Below are 18,513 nucleotides of genomic sequence, written 5' to 3' on the forward strand. Positions count from 1 at the left end.
CTAAGATTTCAAAGTACCATAATAATTCTGTAACTTTGATTTTTGTGGGTTTTTTTTTTTTTTTTTTTTTTAAATTAAAGATTTCCCTGGAGAATTAACTTAAAGTTGACAAGGAAAGAATTATTCCCCCTTACACATCTATTTTGTGTAGTGTTTGAAGAGGATGAAATAAATGTCATGATGATGAATAATTTTCAGTGCACAGTCTAGGAGTTCATATTTGGGAATTTTTAGTGTTAGTGGTGGTGTTTAGTCCTGAACGGCTGCTGCTTGTCCTCTATATTTATGGCAGGAATTGTTTCATTTCCAAAACTTTGGTTCTGCTGCCAAAAGATGTTGTACAAGGCGTGAGTTGTTATTCCGGACAATTATTTGGTGTTGCTATGGAATATATAAGAAATTCCTTCTACGTTGAATTTTGTAAACATAGTCTACACTAGACATCTCTCTTGCAGATCACAATTTTGTATCTACTGGAGAGGCAGAAGTTTGCTGTGTCTTTGCAGGTCTTGTCCTGCTCTCCCAATGCTGAGAGAGAAGTCAGGCTTTTTTTTCCCTTTCTTTTTCATTCCTTACTAGTAACAGGATAGCTACTGACTTGAATAGTGCCCTTCCAGCTATTTCTTTCTTGTGAGCTGTTAAGAGAGGGAGTTTCTAATACGAGCTATGACTCCTTATTTGTTCTAAGTTCTTGAGTTTTGACATATTTGCTTCAGACACTCAGCTACCTTCATGCATTCTTCTCAATAGTCAGTATTCATTGGGGTTTTACCCAAAGAGAGAGGAAGAACCCTTAAAATATATATAAAAAAAGCCTCCACCCCCACTTTTGCTTTTTACTTTTGCTAAGAGACATGATACTGTCCCCAGTCAGTGCTTGCTTCTCATTTACTGCCTGATTGTGTGTGACATTGCTACCACCTTTGTGTGACCTGAACCTTAACCTCCCGTGCATGTCCGATGAGTGGTGCTGTCTCAAGGTAGCAAGACAGTTCCTCCTGTATGTGCTCTGAAAATAGTATCTCTTGATTTTCAGAAGGTGGTTGTATTATGAACTGGAGAGCCTGTTTCCAAAGTAGAAGGGAAGTGCTTAAACTCTTGCACATCTTGAGTTTCATTGCCCTAGGAATAGCTGGTGTTTGAGTTTAATTGTAAGTTATTCTGATAAATATACTTGGTTGCCTGAGACAAACTACAGTACTTTACTTGGTTTGAATATGCATATTGGTTGAAGGATGGCTCTGACTCTCACCTTACCAACACATTCCTCGTTCTTCCCTTTTGGGGAGCTTCTCATTTTGAGTGAACTTTCTCAAATTAATGCTGCTGGTGGGTTCTACTTCTGACACTGAGTACAAGTTACTTTCCCCTACTTATTGATTGTGTTAACACCTCTATGGGATGAGGTGATCCATTAGCTTTGTACAGTGGCTATACTATATACTGTGGTTCACAATAAGCCACCTGATTTTGTAATATATGCATTTAAACTTCAAAGTCTTTGACAGCTAAAGCTAAATTGTAGTGATGCGTCAGGCTGGGATATTTCTCTGTTGTTAAGTATCTTCTTTGAAAGTTTTGCATTTCAGAGTAGACTAATGAAGCATTATTGCAGCTGTATGATTGCATTTGGCGTTTTGATATGTGGTCCTGATAATTTTCCATGTGTATTACGTTATAATCACTCAGTGCTGCTACTTGTCCTTAGTTTTATAAGGAAGAAAAGTTTATTAATAAGAATAAAAATGTACAATCATATTTCTTCTCTGTAGCTTTGTCAGTATTATTTCCTAAGGTTGCAAGAGATGCAGTTGGTATTTGTATACTGAGTGCGTCTAGGGAAATTTGGATTTGAAGGAAAGTAGCGGACAAATACAAGGTTTTCTGTGAGAATGGCTGTGTTTGCCCTTCTTAGGGAAGGGACAGACTTGTGTCTCTCAGAGTAGCTGGTATAATGGAGAAGTACTCTAGCTGCCAGATTTTTTGGTCTGTAGACAAACCAGCTATTGTAGCAAATGGAATTGCTCCCTGACACTGGGAAAGGATTTAAATTTTTACTCATAAATTTGTTTCTTAAAAAGATAATGTCAAGGTGGTTTGAAATAATAGAACTGTTTTGAGTGTATGCTTGAAGAACTGAAAAAAATCTGTGGCTTTTTCCAGAGAAGTGAATCTGAAAGCTGCAGAGTGAGAATATATACAGGTGATCAAATGCTATGGGGCTTAATACTGTGCAGGTTGTAATTGTCATGGAACTTCTCTTTCGGATATATGCTTCTATCTAGTTTTAATTAAAAAAAAATTAAGTTTCCAGTTATATAAAAAAGAAGAATTATTTCTTGTAAAAGAGTAAGACTTATAATTTGAGTCAGATATAATGTATACATATGTGAATGTATGTATATTTATATTTATGCATATATATTTAGGTATAAACATTAATTCTGATGTGTGTGTAATAATTCTGTGGTGCGTTACTGAAGTTATGCTATTCTTTTTTCCCCCCATCTGAACAGCACCCGGCAATGCCATCTACTTCTTGATGTCTTCAATTCTACAGAACATGAGTTGACCATCAGTGCTAGGAATAACGAAGATTTAATTCTGCATGCTGGGGAATGTCAGCGGTAAGTGCTTTCACTATTAAAAAAGCCCTGTTTTTAACCCTATTAGTTATTTGTACACAATTGATGATATTTGGGTCCTATTTTTCTTTTTAGACATCGTACACATGTCAAAGAATATAAAAGTTTTGCTTTCTTTAAGGTGCATCACTGAGTTCTAGCAGTATCTCAAGTGAATTTATTTTGGCTATGAATATAGTAGTACTAAAAATGACAAAATACTGAATAGTTGGTTCCGAGGTGTACAGCTCATTTAACTTGTTTTTGTAGAATGTTTTGATACAATTTTCATGTGCTCTGAATGTAGTCCTGATGTTAAAACCTGATCTCACTAGTTCATTTTCCTTTCCCAGTTTTAAATAGTCTTTTCTTTATGTGGTTCCCCAGCCATTTCATCAGTTTTTGTAGAAAGAAAACTGCAGGAAAGAAAAATAGAACTGAGGAAAAAGCAATCACCATCTTTGTGGAAAAAATATTTGAGACTAGGCTGTTCTCTATATTGGTTTTTACACCCTACTATGGTGATGTAAAGGTCATTTTGTAGCTAACTATAATCGTTATTTGCCATAATATATCTACCTAGGACTCCTACTTCTGATGGTACCCTAGGTTGCTTGGCCTCCTTCAGATGATCACAACATCTAGATGACACCATTTTCATCTTAAAAAGATGAAACTCTGAAAAAGGAAATGTTTCTGTTTGGTCGTGGGCTGTCTGCACAGTTCTCTTCTCTGGAAGAGTTGTGCTGCAGTCTTAAATCATGCAATTGATAAACATATTTAAGGAGAGATACTTTCATGTCTTCAAATCTCAGTCTGAATGTTAAGTTCAAAAAAAAAAATACAGCAGTTGCAAGGCATGCAGTTGTCAAAGAGCAATGTAGAATAGGTAGCAATAGCAGTAAATTCGAAATGCTTTTTGCCTTTGTGACTCTGAAAGCACAACCATGAGAAAATACATCAACTCAAACCAAGGCTGAATTTTCTCAATCTTACTTTATCAAGGAATGGACAAAAATAACAGTAACATACAGTTCTTGTTCCTTTTTCCTTTTATTTAGAAAGAATTGGCTTTTTTTTTTTTTTTTTTTTTTTAAGCAGTCTAAATACTCACCAAAATGTTCCTGTTCTTATCCGTATTGTTTTGTAATTTTGTTTTTATGCCTCTTGCTATTTCTCATTGTTTTTGTAGTTGGTAAAGTCCTTGCAATTTTCACTCCTGATTTTTGGGACATTATGTAAAAAATAGAAATTGAGCTACAAATAAAGTTATAAAATTACTTTGCATCTCCTTGATTGAATTACTTTTATTTTCCTATGGATTTAATAATTTAAGTTTAAATATCCTTAAATTGTTATATTGTAACCAATATAAACCCTTTCAATAAGTCTTTTGAAACAATCATTTATCAAGGCACATTGTGTATTTGTTGCAAGTATTTAAACCTTTCAAGGATGGTGATTTTTATTCTCACTGCAAAATATTTTATTGTTTTACTCTTGGTTAGAAATTGCACTGAGTTTTCTATCAGTTCTAAAATCTTTTCTTACCTATTTCTTGAATGACAAGTGCTTTTAATTGCAACAATGTGTATATAGCTCCTATGTTGTTTAGAGGGTTGTTTTTTTTTTTTTCTGATGGATCTGCATTAGAAACTTAGGTGGAACATACACTGGGCTTAAAATTAGCATCCTCCTCCTAGCAAAAGCCTTTTGTTAATCTAAAAAAACCTCAAACCCCCACAAATATTCCTGGTTTTTTGAGCAATGTTTCTAGATCTTTCTTTTTGAAGATAGGGCAGTCATTCTCAGGAGTTTGCATTTGAACCAAATGTTTCCAGTCCATTTATACAATGCTTTTCAACACAACTTACTCTTAGATTCTCCTTTTATCATTTTTTCTTTGGACAGTTTTTCTTAGTGTCTGATTAATACTTTAGAGAGGCTTTTCAGTCAGGTTCAATTTTTTCCCCCCTTCCCTGTACCTTCTTGATTCTGTCCTCATACTTAATGTTTTCCTCGTTCCCCTTTTATTTAAATTCTAACTTTTTTGCCAGCTTTGGTCACTCTTGCTTCCTTTTGTAATTTACTCTCCCTCCATTCATCACCATCATTTTGAAATCTCCTGTTCTGACAAAGGGTAGATAGCAGGAAATTGTTTTCTTCGTTCTGTTCTTATTGCTGGAGACTGTGTTTTCATATTCTCTGCCTGCAGACCTACAAGAAAGGATAATGCTGCATCCTGCTTACGGTTGCCTCTTTGCTTCCCACTTCGTACGTTTAGAAAGTAAAATAACTTGGAAGTCTCTGCTGTCTTGCTTCTCTTTTTCCATATTCCAGAGCTGTCGCTGTAGAATATGAGTTTTGCCCTCCTGTGCCTGGCGAGAGGGAATTTGCAGGGGATTTTCCATTGCTTTTATGCAAAATGAAGAATGGTGATGGAAGGTTTTGGATGCTACACTTGTTAAAGCACTCTCCATAACTGATTTATAACGAAAGTATACAATTAGCCGTGGTGCTGGAAATGGAAGGGTGGAGGAGATGGAAGCAGAAATGCCAAAAAAAGCCTGGGATCATCAGCAGATCAGTACTGGCACTGCCAAATCTTGCCGAGTCCATGCAGGGCAGTCCCTGGTATCCATCTTAGAATATCCATCTCATTTGGTGTATTCCAGCCCCCTCCTGTTCTCTGGCTTATTTGTGTTTATGTAAAATGGATCAAATGTGTAGAATACTACACACCATTTTTACTTTAAGGTCCAAAATGAAGTTTGCTTCAATTAACTTAGGGACATAATAGTTGTTACAATAATACTTCATGCCGTATGAAAAAATGGCATTACACTGTTAAGGAAAAGTAGCATCCTTTAGGTCATTGAAATACTATCTGGAAAATATATGCCTTTTTGTAAGTGAGATTATTCCACTGACTAGTGAAGATTATAATTTTAGCTTTCAGGAACCTTAAGCTTACAATTTACTGTAATTTTTAAGCCATTGATTGGGAATATTTCGTGTGTGTGTTCTAACTGTTCTTGGATATGTATATAAGCAGCATTTCTGAGAAGCGGCACTCTTTCTCCTCCCTCGGTTTGAGGACAGAGGAACACATGCTTTGCTCCCTGTTGTTTTACAGTAAGAAGTGACAATTTGGCCTCAGTGATTTTGTTCACTCCTTTTTCCATCTTTTATCATTACCTGTTCTGCAGACACACAAATGGACAGCATCAGCCTTTCATTTTTTTCCCTGTATCCGAAATGTTAATTAGTCATCTTCAGATTCCCGTTTTTGATTTCCATATGACTTGAAATGTTCTATTGTGTCCCATCATGGGACAATTAGTGATATGTTTAACTTTGAGGTCTTTTCTTCTCGGAGGATTGCCGTGGGGAGGAGAGAGAACTACGACTCATTTGGAGGAGAGATGGAGAAGGGAAATTTGCCCTCCCTCCCCTGTGAGGTGATATGTTGAAAAAAAGAGAGGAGCAAGGGTTTTGGAGGGTCTTTTGTTGAACTCCTGAAAATAAATTTAGGGTTCATTACAAAGCTAGATTCAAAATGAAGTGATCTTTTGCTGCTTTACATCTACAAGAGTGTGGGTTTTTTAAGCTTTAATATACACAGGGAAATACATTGGACACCTGGTACCCTGACAAAAAGTTGTCAGACAAGTTACTCTGCTGAAGTTCTGGCTGCAGTGAGTGATGCTGAGATGCTGGCAACATCTTCAGTTAATAAAAAATGTTTGATATACCACACTGTGCTGTCGATATGTTTTGTTAATCTGAGTGAAGATGAGGGAAGCAAGTTCTCTGATATATGCTACCAGAAAGTTCAGCCTTCAGATATTTTTCTAGACTAGCAGAGCCTCCTGTCTGCAACGCTGTTTCTTGAAGTAGTCAGCTGCACACTGTTAAAGGGGCTTTGCTATCAATGTAGAAATGTTTTGAATGTAATCAGCGGTAACGCTGAACTTGTTTATCACAGTGACGTGGCATTCAACAGGTTGTTTTGAAATGGAAGAATATAGGAGACAGCTTTGGAGAGGAATTGTATTATGTATGTTAACAAAAAGTGTTGCCACTAGCAGTGATTTTAATTTATTGAAAAACTTAGGTATGGTAATTATTGTGTTTCTTACTTGATTATCAAACCATTAAAATTAAATTTCATGACAACCCTCATTTATGCACAAATCACTTCATAATTTATGGTAATAGATGTTATCTCATTATGTGCCCCAGGATATCTCATTTTGTACAACATACCCTGCATTGCCTTTGCATTTCTATTCTATGCACGGGGTGTCTGGCATTCGGGAACAGCAAACATCGTCGTCAGTGGAAGATTTATCATGGTGATGGTCTGAGTAGATCAATCCTCTCATATATCCTTGTGGTACAACACAACTGAGTTGTTAAGTCTTCCATGTATATGAGACTCACAGTTGGTGGCTGTGGATGTAGCACTTTTAGACATCAGAGTTGTCAGACTGTTTGGGCCTTGGTGTGAGGACCATAGGGGTTAAAGCTTGGGACTGCCCAGGAGTGAGACTGGAGTGAGGAATTAAGAAATGAAGAGCAAACAGGACCTGGGTAAGAACCAGCTGGAAAAAAAGGGTCAAATGGTGTGTCATGGAGGAGCTGTGAAGGAGCTCTCAGTCGTTCAGGCATCTTCCCCACCAGAGAGGATATCTTCTGAACCAGATGCTGGAATGAAATCTACAGTTTTTTGAGCACTGTGTTTCCTTGAGAATAGTAAGTAGCCCCGAAGCTTCTGGATAGGTGTGTCACTGGTACAGGCCATCATAAATGGAGGAATACTTTTATTGTAATTCAAATGGCAGAGGCTTTTGTGCAAAATTTCCAAGTCCTGACTGGGAATGCTGATGTGAAGTAACATAATGAAATTTTGGCCTTTTGTTTTTAATTGGAAGTTGCATAAGAAAAAAATAGGCTAAAGAAATACTGCAGGAGCAAAGACAACACTCACAAGTTAAGAACTGCCAAGCTTCTTGCTGGGTTATAGGGCTAAATGAGTGTGTTTGCTTATACATACCCACTGTAAGTTTTGATTTATCTTTTGGTTTTTTTTTTGAAGTCAGCTGAAGTATGGGTATTTTTTCTCAGTTTTGATAAGTGAACTTTTGTGTTTATTGACTTCAGCTGTTTCTAAACGTCTTTGTTAAATTCCAATGAGTCAATAATTAAAGAAACAAATTATTTTAATTTTTATACGTCTCATCATGTTAATATGGTGTTTCTTTCATCCATGAAAAGTTAGGAATTTTTTAAAAGTCCTTTGTGTGCATACTGTTAATGAGGGCAATTGACTACTGCTTAATTATTTTATATGAATGTGTCAATTAATCAAAATGTGAAGTCTGTGATGTGGTATACTGCAATTTCTGCAGTATTAGTTAATGATGCACATATGTATGGAAAATATTTTGAAGTTCTCCCTTTCATAGGGTATAAGAATTAAAAGAATCTGCCTGTTTTTAAACCCTAAGTTCCCTTAACAAATTTCTTGTCCATATGTAAGTAAATCATGATTGTTATTTCTCATAGCTGCCAAGTTAGTGTTTAATTTGTGCGTTTGTTTATGACAGGGCATGTTGTCTGTATGAGAGATTAACGATTTTTTCCTTACTTTGCTGTTACAGTTTATGTTTTAAAGACAAAGCTGCTATGACTAAGGCTTTGCATACTGTCATCAAGAGAAAATAAAATTTCATAGTCATTTCCCTGGGTCTTCATGTTAAATCCATGATAAGCTGGAAGTTTCTGAGATACCTTAAAGTCAAATTGAAAAGTACTGGCACTAGGGAAATGGGAGGTTTGTGAGTGCAGGCCAAGTTTGTTTCTGACAGGATTTATTAAGTTTAATAGGGTACAGCATAAGTATGGCTAGATAGGTTGGCCTTTATACAAAATATCACACAGATGTATAGTATGAGTTTACTATCCTAGTTTTAGGTGATCTATAAATCACTCTAAATTTTAAATAGCAATCTTCATGTTCCCCGTAAATCATAAGTAGATCACACGTTGTAGGACGTGCAGGGTTCAAAAGCTCTCTCTTGAAAAAAGAATAATTGATTTCAGAATTCGGATTTAGAAATTATTAAAAAAAATAGAGCTTTTTTTTTCCATAGAAGAAATCAGACTTTTTCCTTCCTTCATTTCTTCAGTACTTGGAAAAACTATTGAAATTATTGGGTGCTAGGCACATTTGTGGAAGCATTCCACAAAGTGCAAGCCTATTAGAAAAAATGGCTGAAGTGCTAGTACTTTTTAATTGGGTTTTCATTTTTGTGCAAGATACTTGGAAGAAAAAGTAGGGATGTAGGAAAATTCATAAATGTTTCTTTTGTAAGGTAACAATGGGACAACAAGCTAAACAGGAAAAAATACTGCTTCCTGAAGGAGCTCACAGGTGAAATGACTTGTCCTTGCCCTTAGTTCACATATATGCAAGCCAATGGTTCATATTGTGGTTTTAGAAAATCATATTTCAACATTGATGGATGATGGAAAAAAGTGGAGAATGAAGGTGAACCTTATCAACCTTTCACTGGGCATTAGTCTCCTCAGAATTAAATAAAAAATACCAATCTTCACAGGAAGAAATTAGTCCATGGAAATTTGAGGGTTGTCTATTCTTTTTCTAGTGGATTTTCTGAACATGGAAGGAAAAGGTACGTAGTATTAATCAACATTGTTTTTTTTTTTCTACCAATGTTTGTCAGTATTTTTGTGAGATGGAATCTTAATCAAAAACTTGTGTTTTGTCCCGAACCTACTCAGTGGTCAGCACACCTGAGACAGACTGTTGCTGCCTCTCTTTTTTTAGTACAGTCCAAGTTAGAAACCTAGGAATACTAAGTGAAATGACGATAGGCAACCACAAGGTAAAAGGCGGTGCCATAGAGATGAGCACAGAAAATAGAGAAGTGCGTATCAGCAGCTCTGCTAATGCATTTGGCATAGCCCAAATGTCTGTAAGACTTGCCTTGTGGTGTAAATTCAAGGTAGGCTGCAAACATTGTTATTGCAGGGGTTATTTCATAATTCTTTCTTACCTAGTTGAATGTGGCACTGCCTAAGGCATGAGAGGTGAAGGGAGCTGTGCTGTGTGCCTGGATGGGAGCAAGGTTGCAAAAAATAAGTATCATTTGCATGCTGCTGTGCTGGAAATGTGGGTCTTTGTGGCCAGCTTCCCAGGTTAGCTCTGCTTTGAGTGAGGGGTCTGAACTGGGTGACCTCCAGAGGTCCCTTCCAACCTACAGTATTCTTTGATTTGAAAATCTACCTGCATATTGATAAACTCACTTGTTCTTCCACAAGCCAACAGCATTATGGGTACGTGCCTGTATGAATTGGTTCCTCTATCACTTGTGTTTGTCCTCTAAGACTTTCTGCCATGCCAACATTTGTCCTGTTCCGTCGTTCCTCCCCGCCCCGCCCAAAGGATTAATTCCTTTCCTTCGCCTTCCTTCCTTTATTTTTCTGCTGTTACAGATGACATAGTGCCAGTTTATGGTAAGGCTCTTGGCCTCCAGACTCATGTCTTACTTTTAGTGAGTCATTGAGGGTAGCATGTATTTGCACAATCCTCCTTCACAGGACATCTGTTAGTTTTTCTGTTCATCCACACCTAAAACCTGGTGCCTTGTATGTTCATATAACAGATGAAGAATTGCTGTGGAATTTATTTGCTTGATAAATTGCTTTATTATGGTATTTGGAGACTTGGAAGTAAGGAGTGAAGGGTATCTGGATGTGTAGAACCTTTAGAGGTTGTAGGTTCAAATGTTGAAGATAACTGAATTGTTTTAGTCCATTTGCTAATTAACCATCATCTTTATTTTCAGGGAAAAAGCTACCTAACATATTTTAAGACATTTCTATTCATGCTGCCAGTAAAGGAGTGAGCATTTGGGTGTAGCTACAGCTCCAGGTCACACCTGGTTTGATCGATATCTGTAGATAAATAGATTAATTTAGCCTATAGCACTATCTGTATTTAGGAGCTCTTGCTGTGTTTTGTGGCTGTGGTGACATGGTGACTGCATTAATGGGATGAAAGAAGATTGTCTTGAGTGGCTGCCAGTTATGTCTGCTTTAATGGCCAAAGGATTTAAGTTACACTGATTTGGCTTTCTGCCTGCTTTCTGATGTTCTGTAAAAGATCATGATGGTACAGCGTAGATTTCCTGAAGTTGGAAATGAAAATACCCAATTCCTATTAATTTATTTCAGATGATCAAAAGTATAATTAAAATAGCTGTTTTACAAGTCTTTCCTTCAAAGAGAACAGTCATTTAAAATTAGTGCTTCAGCAGCATGAATTTATTCTTCAGTCTTGACATCTGTTTGCTTCTTCCTTCATTAACTGGAAACAAAAGCTAAACCAACAGTGATCTGAAAAGATCACTGAAAGATGTTATGTAAATGCTATAGTATATAAAGCTGGCTTTTTATGACATTTTCATTTTGCAGTTATAAAGGTGTCTCCAGAAGCTGTAGTCTTTGTTTTCTGTTTTTTTCTCTCGATGCTGCTATACTAACTGGGATCATAGGCAAAAAAGTTGAAGCCTTCTTTGGAATAATGCAAGGATTTATAGGTTCTAAATAAAAAAACAAAACAATATTCTGCTAGGTTTGAATGCAATGTGTGATTTGCCCTGTAGAAGTGTATAATCTTGGCAGGGAATGGGGTGGTGTTAAGTCCATAATCTTTCCTCTGTGGCCGCTTTGTCTCTCCACTCCAGTCTACTCTTTTGGTGGCTGGATCTTCCCAAGGGAGAGCTTTGCCTGCATTAGCTTGGTATGTTCTTAGTCCACAATGCAGCATCTGAAGTGGGTTTGCCCGTTTTTCGAAAATGCATACTGCTTCTAATTTGGTTTTGTACAGTTGACAGCTGTAATAAAAATGAAGATTTCTGCTCTAGCTTTGGATTTTTTAAAAATAATAGACAGTTCTCAAACAAGGTTATTGGAGTTACTTAATTTTCTGGCCCTCAGAAGGGCTATTACTTGAGGGAGAGGAACTTTAAATCTAAATCCTGTAGTATGATGATGATTTCTGTCTAGTGCAGTAGTCGTGTTTAAAACCTCCATATATACACTGTTAAAATTACTCCTTGTCTTGTATAGTGCTTTCAGACTATGAAGGATCCCGACGTTATGGAAACATTCTAGTTTCAATATGTTTATTCATAAGTGAGTACCCTGAGGAAAAAGGGTGATTTGTAATAAAGAAGGTTAATTACAGGTTTATTTTGGTTTTTTTTTTTTGTGTACATCTGCGTTGGATTAAGTGTTCTGAACTGGGAAAGAGTAAACACAGTTTTGTGCAGGGAAGATGTAGCTCATAAATCTGTAAAAGTTTTGTTAAGGAACTAACAAGCTTCTGGGCAGGGAGGATCTAATTAATATAATTATTGGCGTATGACAGTTTACTGCCAAAGGCTGATAGAGAATCCAAGCTGCTGTGGGAGAAGAAGGGAAAGTTAATAATTGGTTAAGAGAAAGGTGTCAGAGGAGTGAATAATCACTTGTGGAGATCAAGTCATCATGGGGGCCCTTCTGGGATCAGGGCTGGCTTTGAGCTGCTCAGCCTCTTTGGAAACCGGAGGGGGGAAAAGGAGGGAGCAGTGGGCTGGGCAGGCCACCGGTGGTAAACTCGGAGCTGTAAAGGGGGAAGCTGGCTGTGAGGAATCACAGAAGGACAAAGTGATAAATTGGCAAGTGAACTTCAGTCTTAATAAATCCGAAGGGATGAACAGGGTGGAAAAAGAATCCAAACTTTGCATAGTGAATGATGAGCTTAGATCTGTCTCTTACCTCTTAGGAATTGGATGCAGGTTTAATACTTCTATGAAAATGCTGCCCACAGTTCAATAGTAGTTGGACACAAAACAACCATTTTATTGAGCAGAGTAGGATGTTTTCACTTCCTTGGTATGATCTCACCAGCTGAGAGGGTGATACTTGAAAACTATCTAAGTTGAAAGGAAGTGCTGGGAAGAAAATATTTGCAAAAGGGAAGCTAATATGAGAGAGGAGTATAGATCCTGTTACACTGGAGGGGGGGAAAAAGAAAATAAAAGCAAGCACATATTGTAAATGGAAGAATGAATTATAAAACTGTTTCAAGTTTAATAGACCAAGATGATTGCTGGTGTATCTTTTTTTTCCTTTCAATTATGGGATTAAAGTTTTGCTCTCTGGTATACCTGTTGTTGAGGTTGTTAAATAGAAACTGATTTATCGATTCTTATCTTCACAAACTAAATTGTTTACTTCTTGGTGAAGGTTTTGCTATTGCCTGCAGATCTCTTCCTGACTCCTGACCTGAAGGTTTCTTGAGTATTCCCACACATGCAGTAGATGCAGGAATTGCATTGCTGAAGTGCAGCTTTAAGGAGAGGAGCTGATACTGGGTTAAAGCCTGTTTATACTAGATTATTTGGGGATGGAATAGAGATTTTCCTCATCATTGACATGTGCTTTTTCAGAAGCTTCAAATGCTCTAAGGTATTTCCCTGTTCCCCAGTTGCTAATTCTCCTGTTCCTTTCAGGGTCTTGTTTCCCATGAATTGTGCTGATGCCAGTCAGCTGGTCATAGGCCTGTCTTTTAACTGAGAGGGGAAAGTGGTGGATAAGCAGGAACAGCAACCTTTGCTTTAGTATTTTTAAAGTCAGCTGAAAGTGTTATAAATGACATGACAAAATTAGAAATTATAATTTGATAAATTCCAGTGTGTATTGAAACTAGATAGACTCAGTATTAACAGAATAGAGTTTGGCCAGTGGTTTAGTGCAGCTACATGCCTTTAATAAAATTAAAATATTTTTTCCTCTTTACTGTCTAAGTCTCCAGAAACTAATCTTGTTTTGGAAAGAATCTACTGAGTCACTGCATAAGGAAATTTTTCTCTCTAAATTATTCCTGCTATAAAAGTTTACTAGGTCATCTGTGTGTTTCCTGAAGTCTTTATTTGTTGTCTTTTTTTCGGTTCAAACTGAAATATATGTCAGCTCCACAGAACACGTGGCAGAATATTACTTCTGTTAATAGTGAAAGATACGTGGTAAAGTCCCAGACATGAATATATCTCAGATAAACCTTTCTCTTTGACAAATGAGGGCCTGACATGTAAATTACACATACTGATCACCAAAGTTTCCTTCCAGGGTTATTTTGTCAGGGAATCTTTGTTCTCAGCCCTATCTTTTATGTCAAAATGGTGTTAATGAGTTGTGTGTCTCCTGATGAGTTGTCAGAGCTTTTGCAGCTTCAAGGAGATCTAACACCTGCTAATACCAGTGCGAAAGCTTGACTGCTAGGTTGCCAAGACCACATTTAACCTATTTAAATCACAAGCTACCATTGGTCTGTTTTTTGCAGTGTGTTCTCTTGAGTGCTTTGGTTTTAGGAGATGTATTATTTAAAGAAAGATTTTAGTATTTAATTTGCAGTGTTTAAAAGGAGAGTAGCTGCTGCTTTGGGGTTGATAAAGGTAGCAAAATACAGTTTAGTAATAATTTATTGATAATAAATTCTGAGGTTGTAAAGAAGATCCTTCTAGTAGGATTCTTCTGCTACATGAAGATTCAATTTGTTATGAACAAAACTAGACTTGATCAAGAAGAAACTTCACATGGTATGAAGAGAAAGTTTTAGTGAACCATATCTGCATTAACAGTGAAGGTAGAAGTGGATGACACTGTATATAAACTGGGTGTATCCCTGTGGTTCTGGCGTAGTTGAATTACCACTTCCAGCTGGCCCACATTTCGAGAATGGTGGTAATATTGAACAAACCTTTCCATCCACATGTGTACCTTGAAACTGTAGAACCACAGAATGTTTTGGGTTGGAAGGGACCTTTAAAGGTCATCTAGTCCAACTCCCCTGCCACGGGCAGGGATATCTTCCTCTATATCAGGTTCCTCAAAGCCTTGTCCAACCTGACCTTGGACACTTCCAATGATGGGGCATCCACAGTTTCTCTGGGCAACCTGTTCCAGTGTCTCGCCACCCTTATTGTAATAGGTTTCTTCCTCATGTCCAATCTAAACCTACCCACTTTCAGTTTAAAACCTATGCTCCTTGTCCTGTTGTAGAGAAAGCGCAAAGTTAATCCCAAAGTCTAAGTCACATACACCATGTAGCTGCATGCCTGGAAGCATGAAATTCAGCACTGGGGGAAGTGGCAAGCACTGGGCAGGGGGCAACCATCACTAGATCGATATCTGGTGATATGTGGTTTGCCCCGAGGAGTGTGAGACGGGGCGGAGGCCTCGTGGTTGCAGTTCCCCATTCTCTTTGCCCTAAATAAAAGAAGCCACTACCTTCACCCATGCAGGTGTAAATTAACAGACTTTGTGGCATTAACATAAGTGATAAGATTGTCTATAGTCATCCCCACCCACACGTATAGCAGGGTGATGTAATGTAAAAATTCGAGTATAAATATCACCCCAATTTCGGCCCAAAAATCGGGACAGGATCAACTCGGAACCGTACCGACGACTGGACCGATTGACGAATTCGCTCCTTCTCCATCCCCCCCACCTGGGACACCGTGTGGGTAATATTATTTACCTCAGCTAGCGCTGAGAGATAGACTTTTCCTCCCTGAGTGTATTTCACATTTTCTCCTCAGGTGCATTTCTGTGCTTACCTGAGTGTATCCTTGATTCTTGTTTGTCGTGACTTTACTGTCTCTTGTTCCACTGTTATCCCTGTTTGACCAGCTTGTCTATTTGCCAAGCGGCTGGGCCTACAGCGGGCAAGTTGTTATTGTTGTTGGTGCGTATGTGCGTGCATAGTGTGTATTGTTGTTGTTATATTAGTGATAAATTTTGTGTTATACCTGTAGCTTTTAATTTATCCCCAGCAATCCAAAAGAACCTGTAAATGTTGCTGTAAATGAACTATTACTACTTGTCTCCCAATTTGCGTCTGTCGCATATTTGGTGCCGGCCGCACAAGACCGGATTGACTTCCCCGTTTTCGCAACACCTGTCACTACAGGCCATGGTGAAAAGTCTCTCTCAATCTTTCTTAGAATCCTCCTTTACGTACTGGAAGGCCGCTATAAGGTCTCCCTGGAACCTTCTCTTCTCCAGTCTGAACAACCCCAACTCTCTCAGCCTCATAGGAGAGGTGCCTCAGCCCTCTGACCATCTCCGTGGTCCTCCTCTGGACCCGCTTGAGTAGGTCCATGAGTCTTTCTCATGCTGGGGACCCCAGAGCTGGACACAGTACTCCGGGTGGGGCACCAAGGAGTTGCAGCAGCACACATTTTATTATTTTTTCACAGTCAGAAAAAATACGTTATTTAGGGTCCTGATGGGAACTGTGTCATTTTGTGTGTGCAGTAATGAGTTACTGCAGGCTTGTCTTTCATGAGGGTGCTTGTGGTGGCAGTGACAGTCCAGGTTTGAAATTGGCTTTATTTTGTGAACACTAAAAATGGAAGTGAAATGGACTTTGTGTGGAAAAAGGAGAAACCTTGTTTTTTATAGCTATTCACACTGGATACTTGTTTGTGTGTATTTGGAAAAAGTACCAGACGTATATCTGAGATAATTTCCAACTGGAAAAATATATTTTGTAAAGGTAACAACTGCACATTGTATTGGCAAAGAAAAGCATTTATACAATATTTTTTTTACAAATATTTGTCTTATTTTCAGAATGTCTTGTTTCACAATACAGTGAACCTATTCTGTTACCGTAAGTCCCGTGGCTATACCTTTTTGGGTACCTTGGTGAAACATTTCACCTTTTGCTACTTGGAGTTTTTGTACAAGTGGTGAGCTAAATTTGTTTTGCAAAGAGTAGACAAACCATGGGTAATGTCGATAAATCTAACCTGTTCAATTTGAGTAAAGCTTACGTTGAGGTCTTAACAGTTCAGTGACTGAAAAAGTGGAAGGAGAATACAAAATTAGAAAAATACACATACTAAAGCTACTTTAGTAGCAGTTTGCTTTGCTGCTGTTCTTTGAAAAAAGGGGGCAGGGAAGAAAACAGTGTCTTTAAATAGCCTGTCAGGCTGCTGCTGGATCTACTTCCTTGTGTGACAGATACTGCATTTCTCATTAATGGTACCTTGCAAGTGCCTGTGGTTGCCATAGTAACTATCTCTGAGCCTTATACCTTAAATTTATCCTGACAAAGGTTATTGTGGCAATTCCTACTAATTGGCTTTTTTTGCTGCTGCTATTTTTAACTCATCCCGTCCTCCTCTATTTAAGTTAGAGATCCTAAATGGAATGAATTGGCAGAATGGCTGTGGTGAGAAAATGCTTTACAGGGCAGAACTAATTGGCAACTGAACTCTGTATTTTGTTCTTCAGTGCTTGCTCAGAAAAGTCTAAATCATAACTTTCAGCGATAACTAAAATGTTATGTTTTGTCCTTCGACTGTTTTGATATGAAATAATAGAGATACTCTTGAAACATGGTTTTAGTTCATGCAGGCTTCTACTGTTGTTTATTGCCAAATATTAGTCATGTTGTTTATTACGTGATATTACTACCAGCAGAGATACAAGGAAATAAGCCATATCCTGAAGACCTGAAAAGCTAATTTAAACTAAGTCTCTAATAAACAGAAGATTGCACAATAAGAAGTTAGCCTTGTGCTATATTAACACCTGGGACAGGTGCTGTATTAATACGAATGCAGTTACCTGGCATCTGCTGCTACAGCAGGCTGAATTAAAAAGTTATTCATAGACTGATGATATCATTGTTTAATTTCCTGTCGGTGTTTTAGAGAACTACTGCCACAATGTTTCCAGTGGCTAAGAACTCTCCAATTTAGTTGCTTGATTGACTTTAGTTACATTTTTCAGGGTCCGGACTGAGACAGCAAAGCAGTGACTTGATGAGCAGTCCCATTTCATGGGTACAGAGCAGCAGAGAAGAAAAGTTACAGGTAGAATGGGGGTCTGTCAAGCACTGTAACTTTCGATAGTGTGGAAGAAATAGTTGAGTTCTGCCGAACAGGAAGAAATGTGATTGCAGCTATGATAAGGTGCAAAATGTAGCTGGAAAGAAGGCGACAAGATAAGAGTGAATCAAACCACGCCATTAGAGGAAGGGAAGGGGCAGAGGATTCTCAACTTTCCAGTAAGGTGAAGAATACTGTCACACATTCAACCCACTGTTTTACACTCAGCCCATTTCTGCATGTCAGAGTTCACCCAAAGGTGCAGCCAGCAGTCACTTGACCTTCTTTCTTTTGAGGTATATGAGAAAAACTCTTAAAACTTCACAGCTTTTAAGCATTGAATGTTCTCATTTTAAAATCTTCAGTTCAGTCCTGACGTAGATCAGCACTCACATTTAGGGCACAGCAAACTTAAAGATGTAAGAAATGTTTATTCGCAGTTGACTTCTGAAATGTTAAGGCTGATGCATTCAATTGCTTTGAAGCCCAAGAACACATTCGGTAGAACTTCTTAGAACAATTTAATTTTCTTTTCGTGCTTTGTCAGAAGGAATTTACAAGGACTGTAAATTCATGTCTGGGAATGGAAATTTGCTACAAAGGTAGAATTGAGCTTTCCGTATGGAAATTTGAAAAAAAAAAAAAAAGTAAATGGAGATTTGGGAATTATATACCTCCTCAAGGGCTGTGCAGGGGTATATTTCGTTGAGCGGAGATTTTTTTTCTGATGTATAAGTTTGAACAGAAGCCTCTTTTTCAATGTAAAGACAAAATGGAAAGCTCTGGAAGGTTGTCATTGGCTTTCAGCATTTTTAATTCTCCTCCTTGAAGGATAAGATGGAGGACAACTCTATGCTAAGTAGATGGGCAGGATTTATTTCTTATTTACAGTAAATCTGCCCTTCATA

The 18,513-nt window shown here is 37.8% G+C and overlaps 1 protein-coding gene across 2 annotated transcripts in view; it reads left to right on the forward strand.

The window, feature by feature from the left end:
• The window catches only part of TRAPPC9 (trafficking protein particle complex subunit 9), a 502,283-nt gene that overhangs the window by 190,467 nt on the left and 293,303 nt on the right, over window positions 1-18,513 (forward strand). For both annotated transcript variants that reach the window (XM_086465055.1, XM_086465056.1), the window contains one exon: window positions 2,517-2,627. In XM_086465055.1, coding sequence (XP_086321181.1) covers window positions 2,517-2,627 — 111 coding nt within the window. The remainder of the gene's footprint in view (window positions 1-2,516; window positions 2,628-18,513) is intronic.

Source organism: Leptosomus discolor, chromosome 5, assembly GCF_034619465.1.
Source record: "Leptosomus discolor isolate bLepDis1 chromosome 5, bLepDis1.hap2, whole genome shotgun sequence".
Lineage (NCBI taxonomy): Eukaryota > Metazoa > Chordata > Aves > Leptosomiformes > Leptosomidae > Leptosomus > Leptosomus discolor.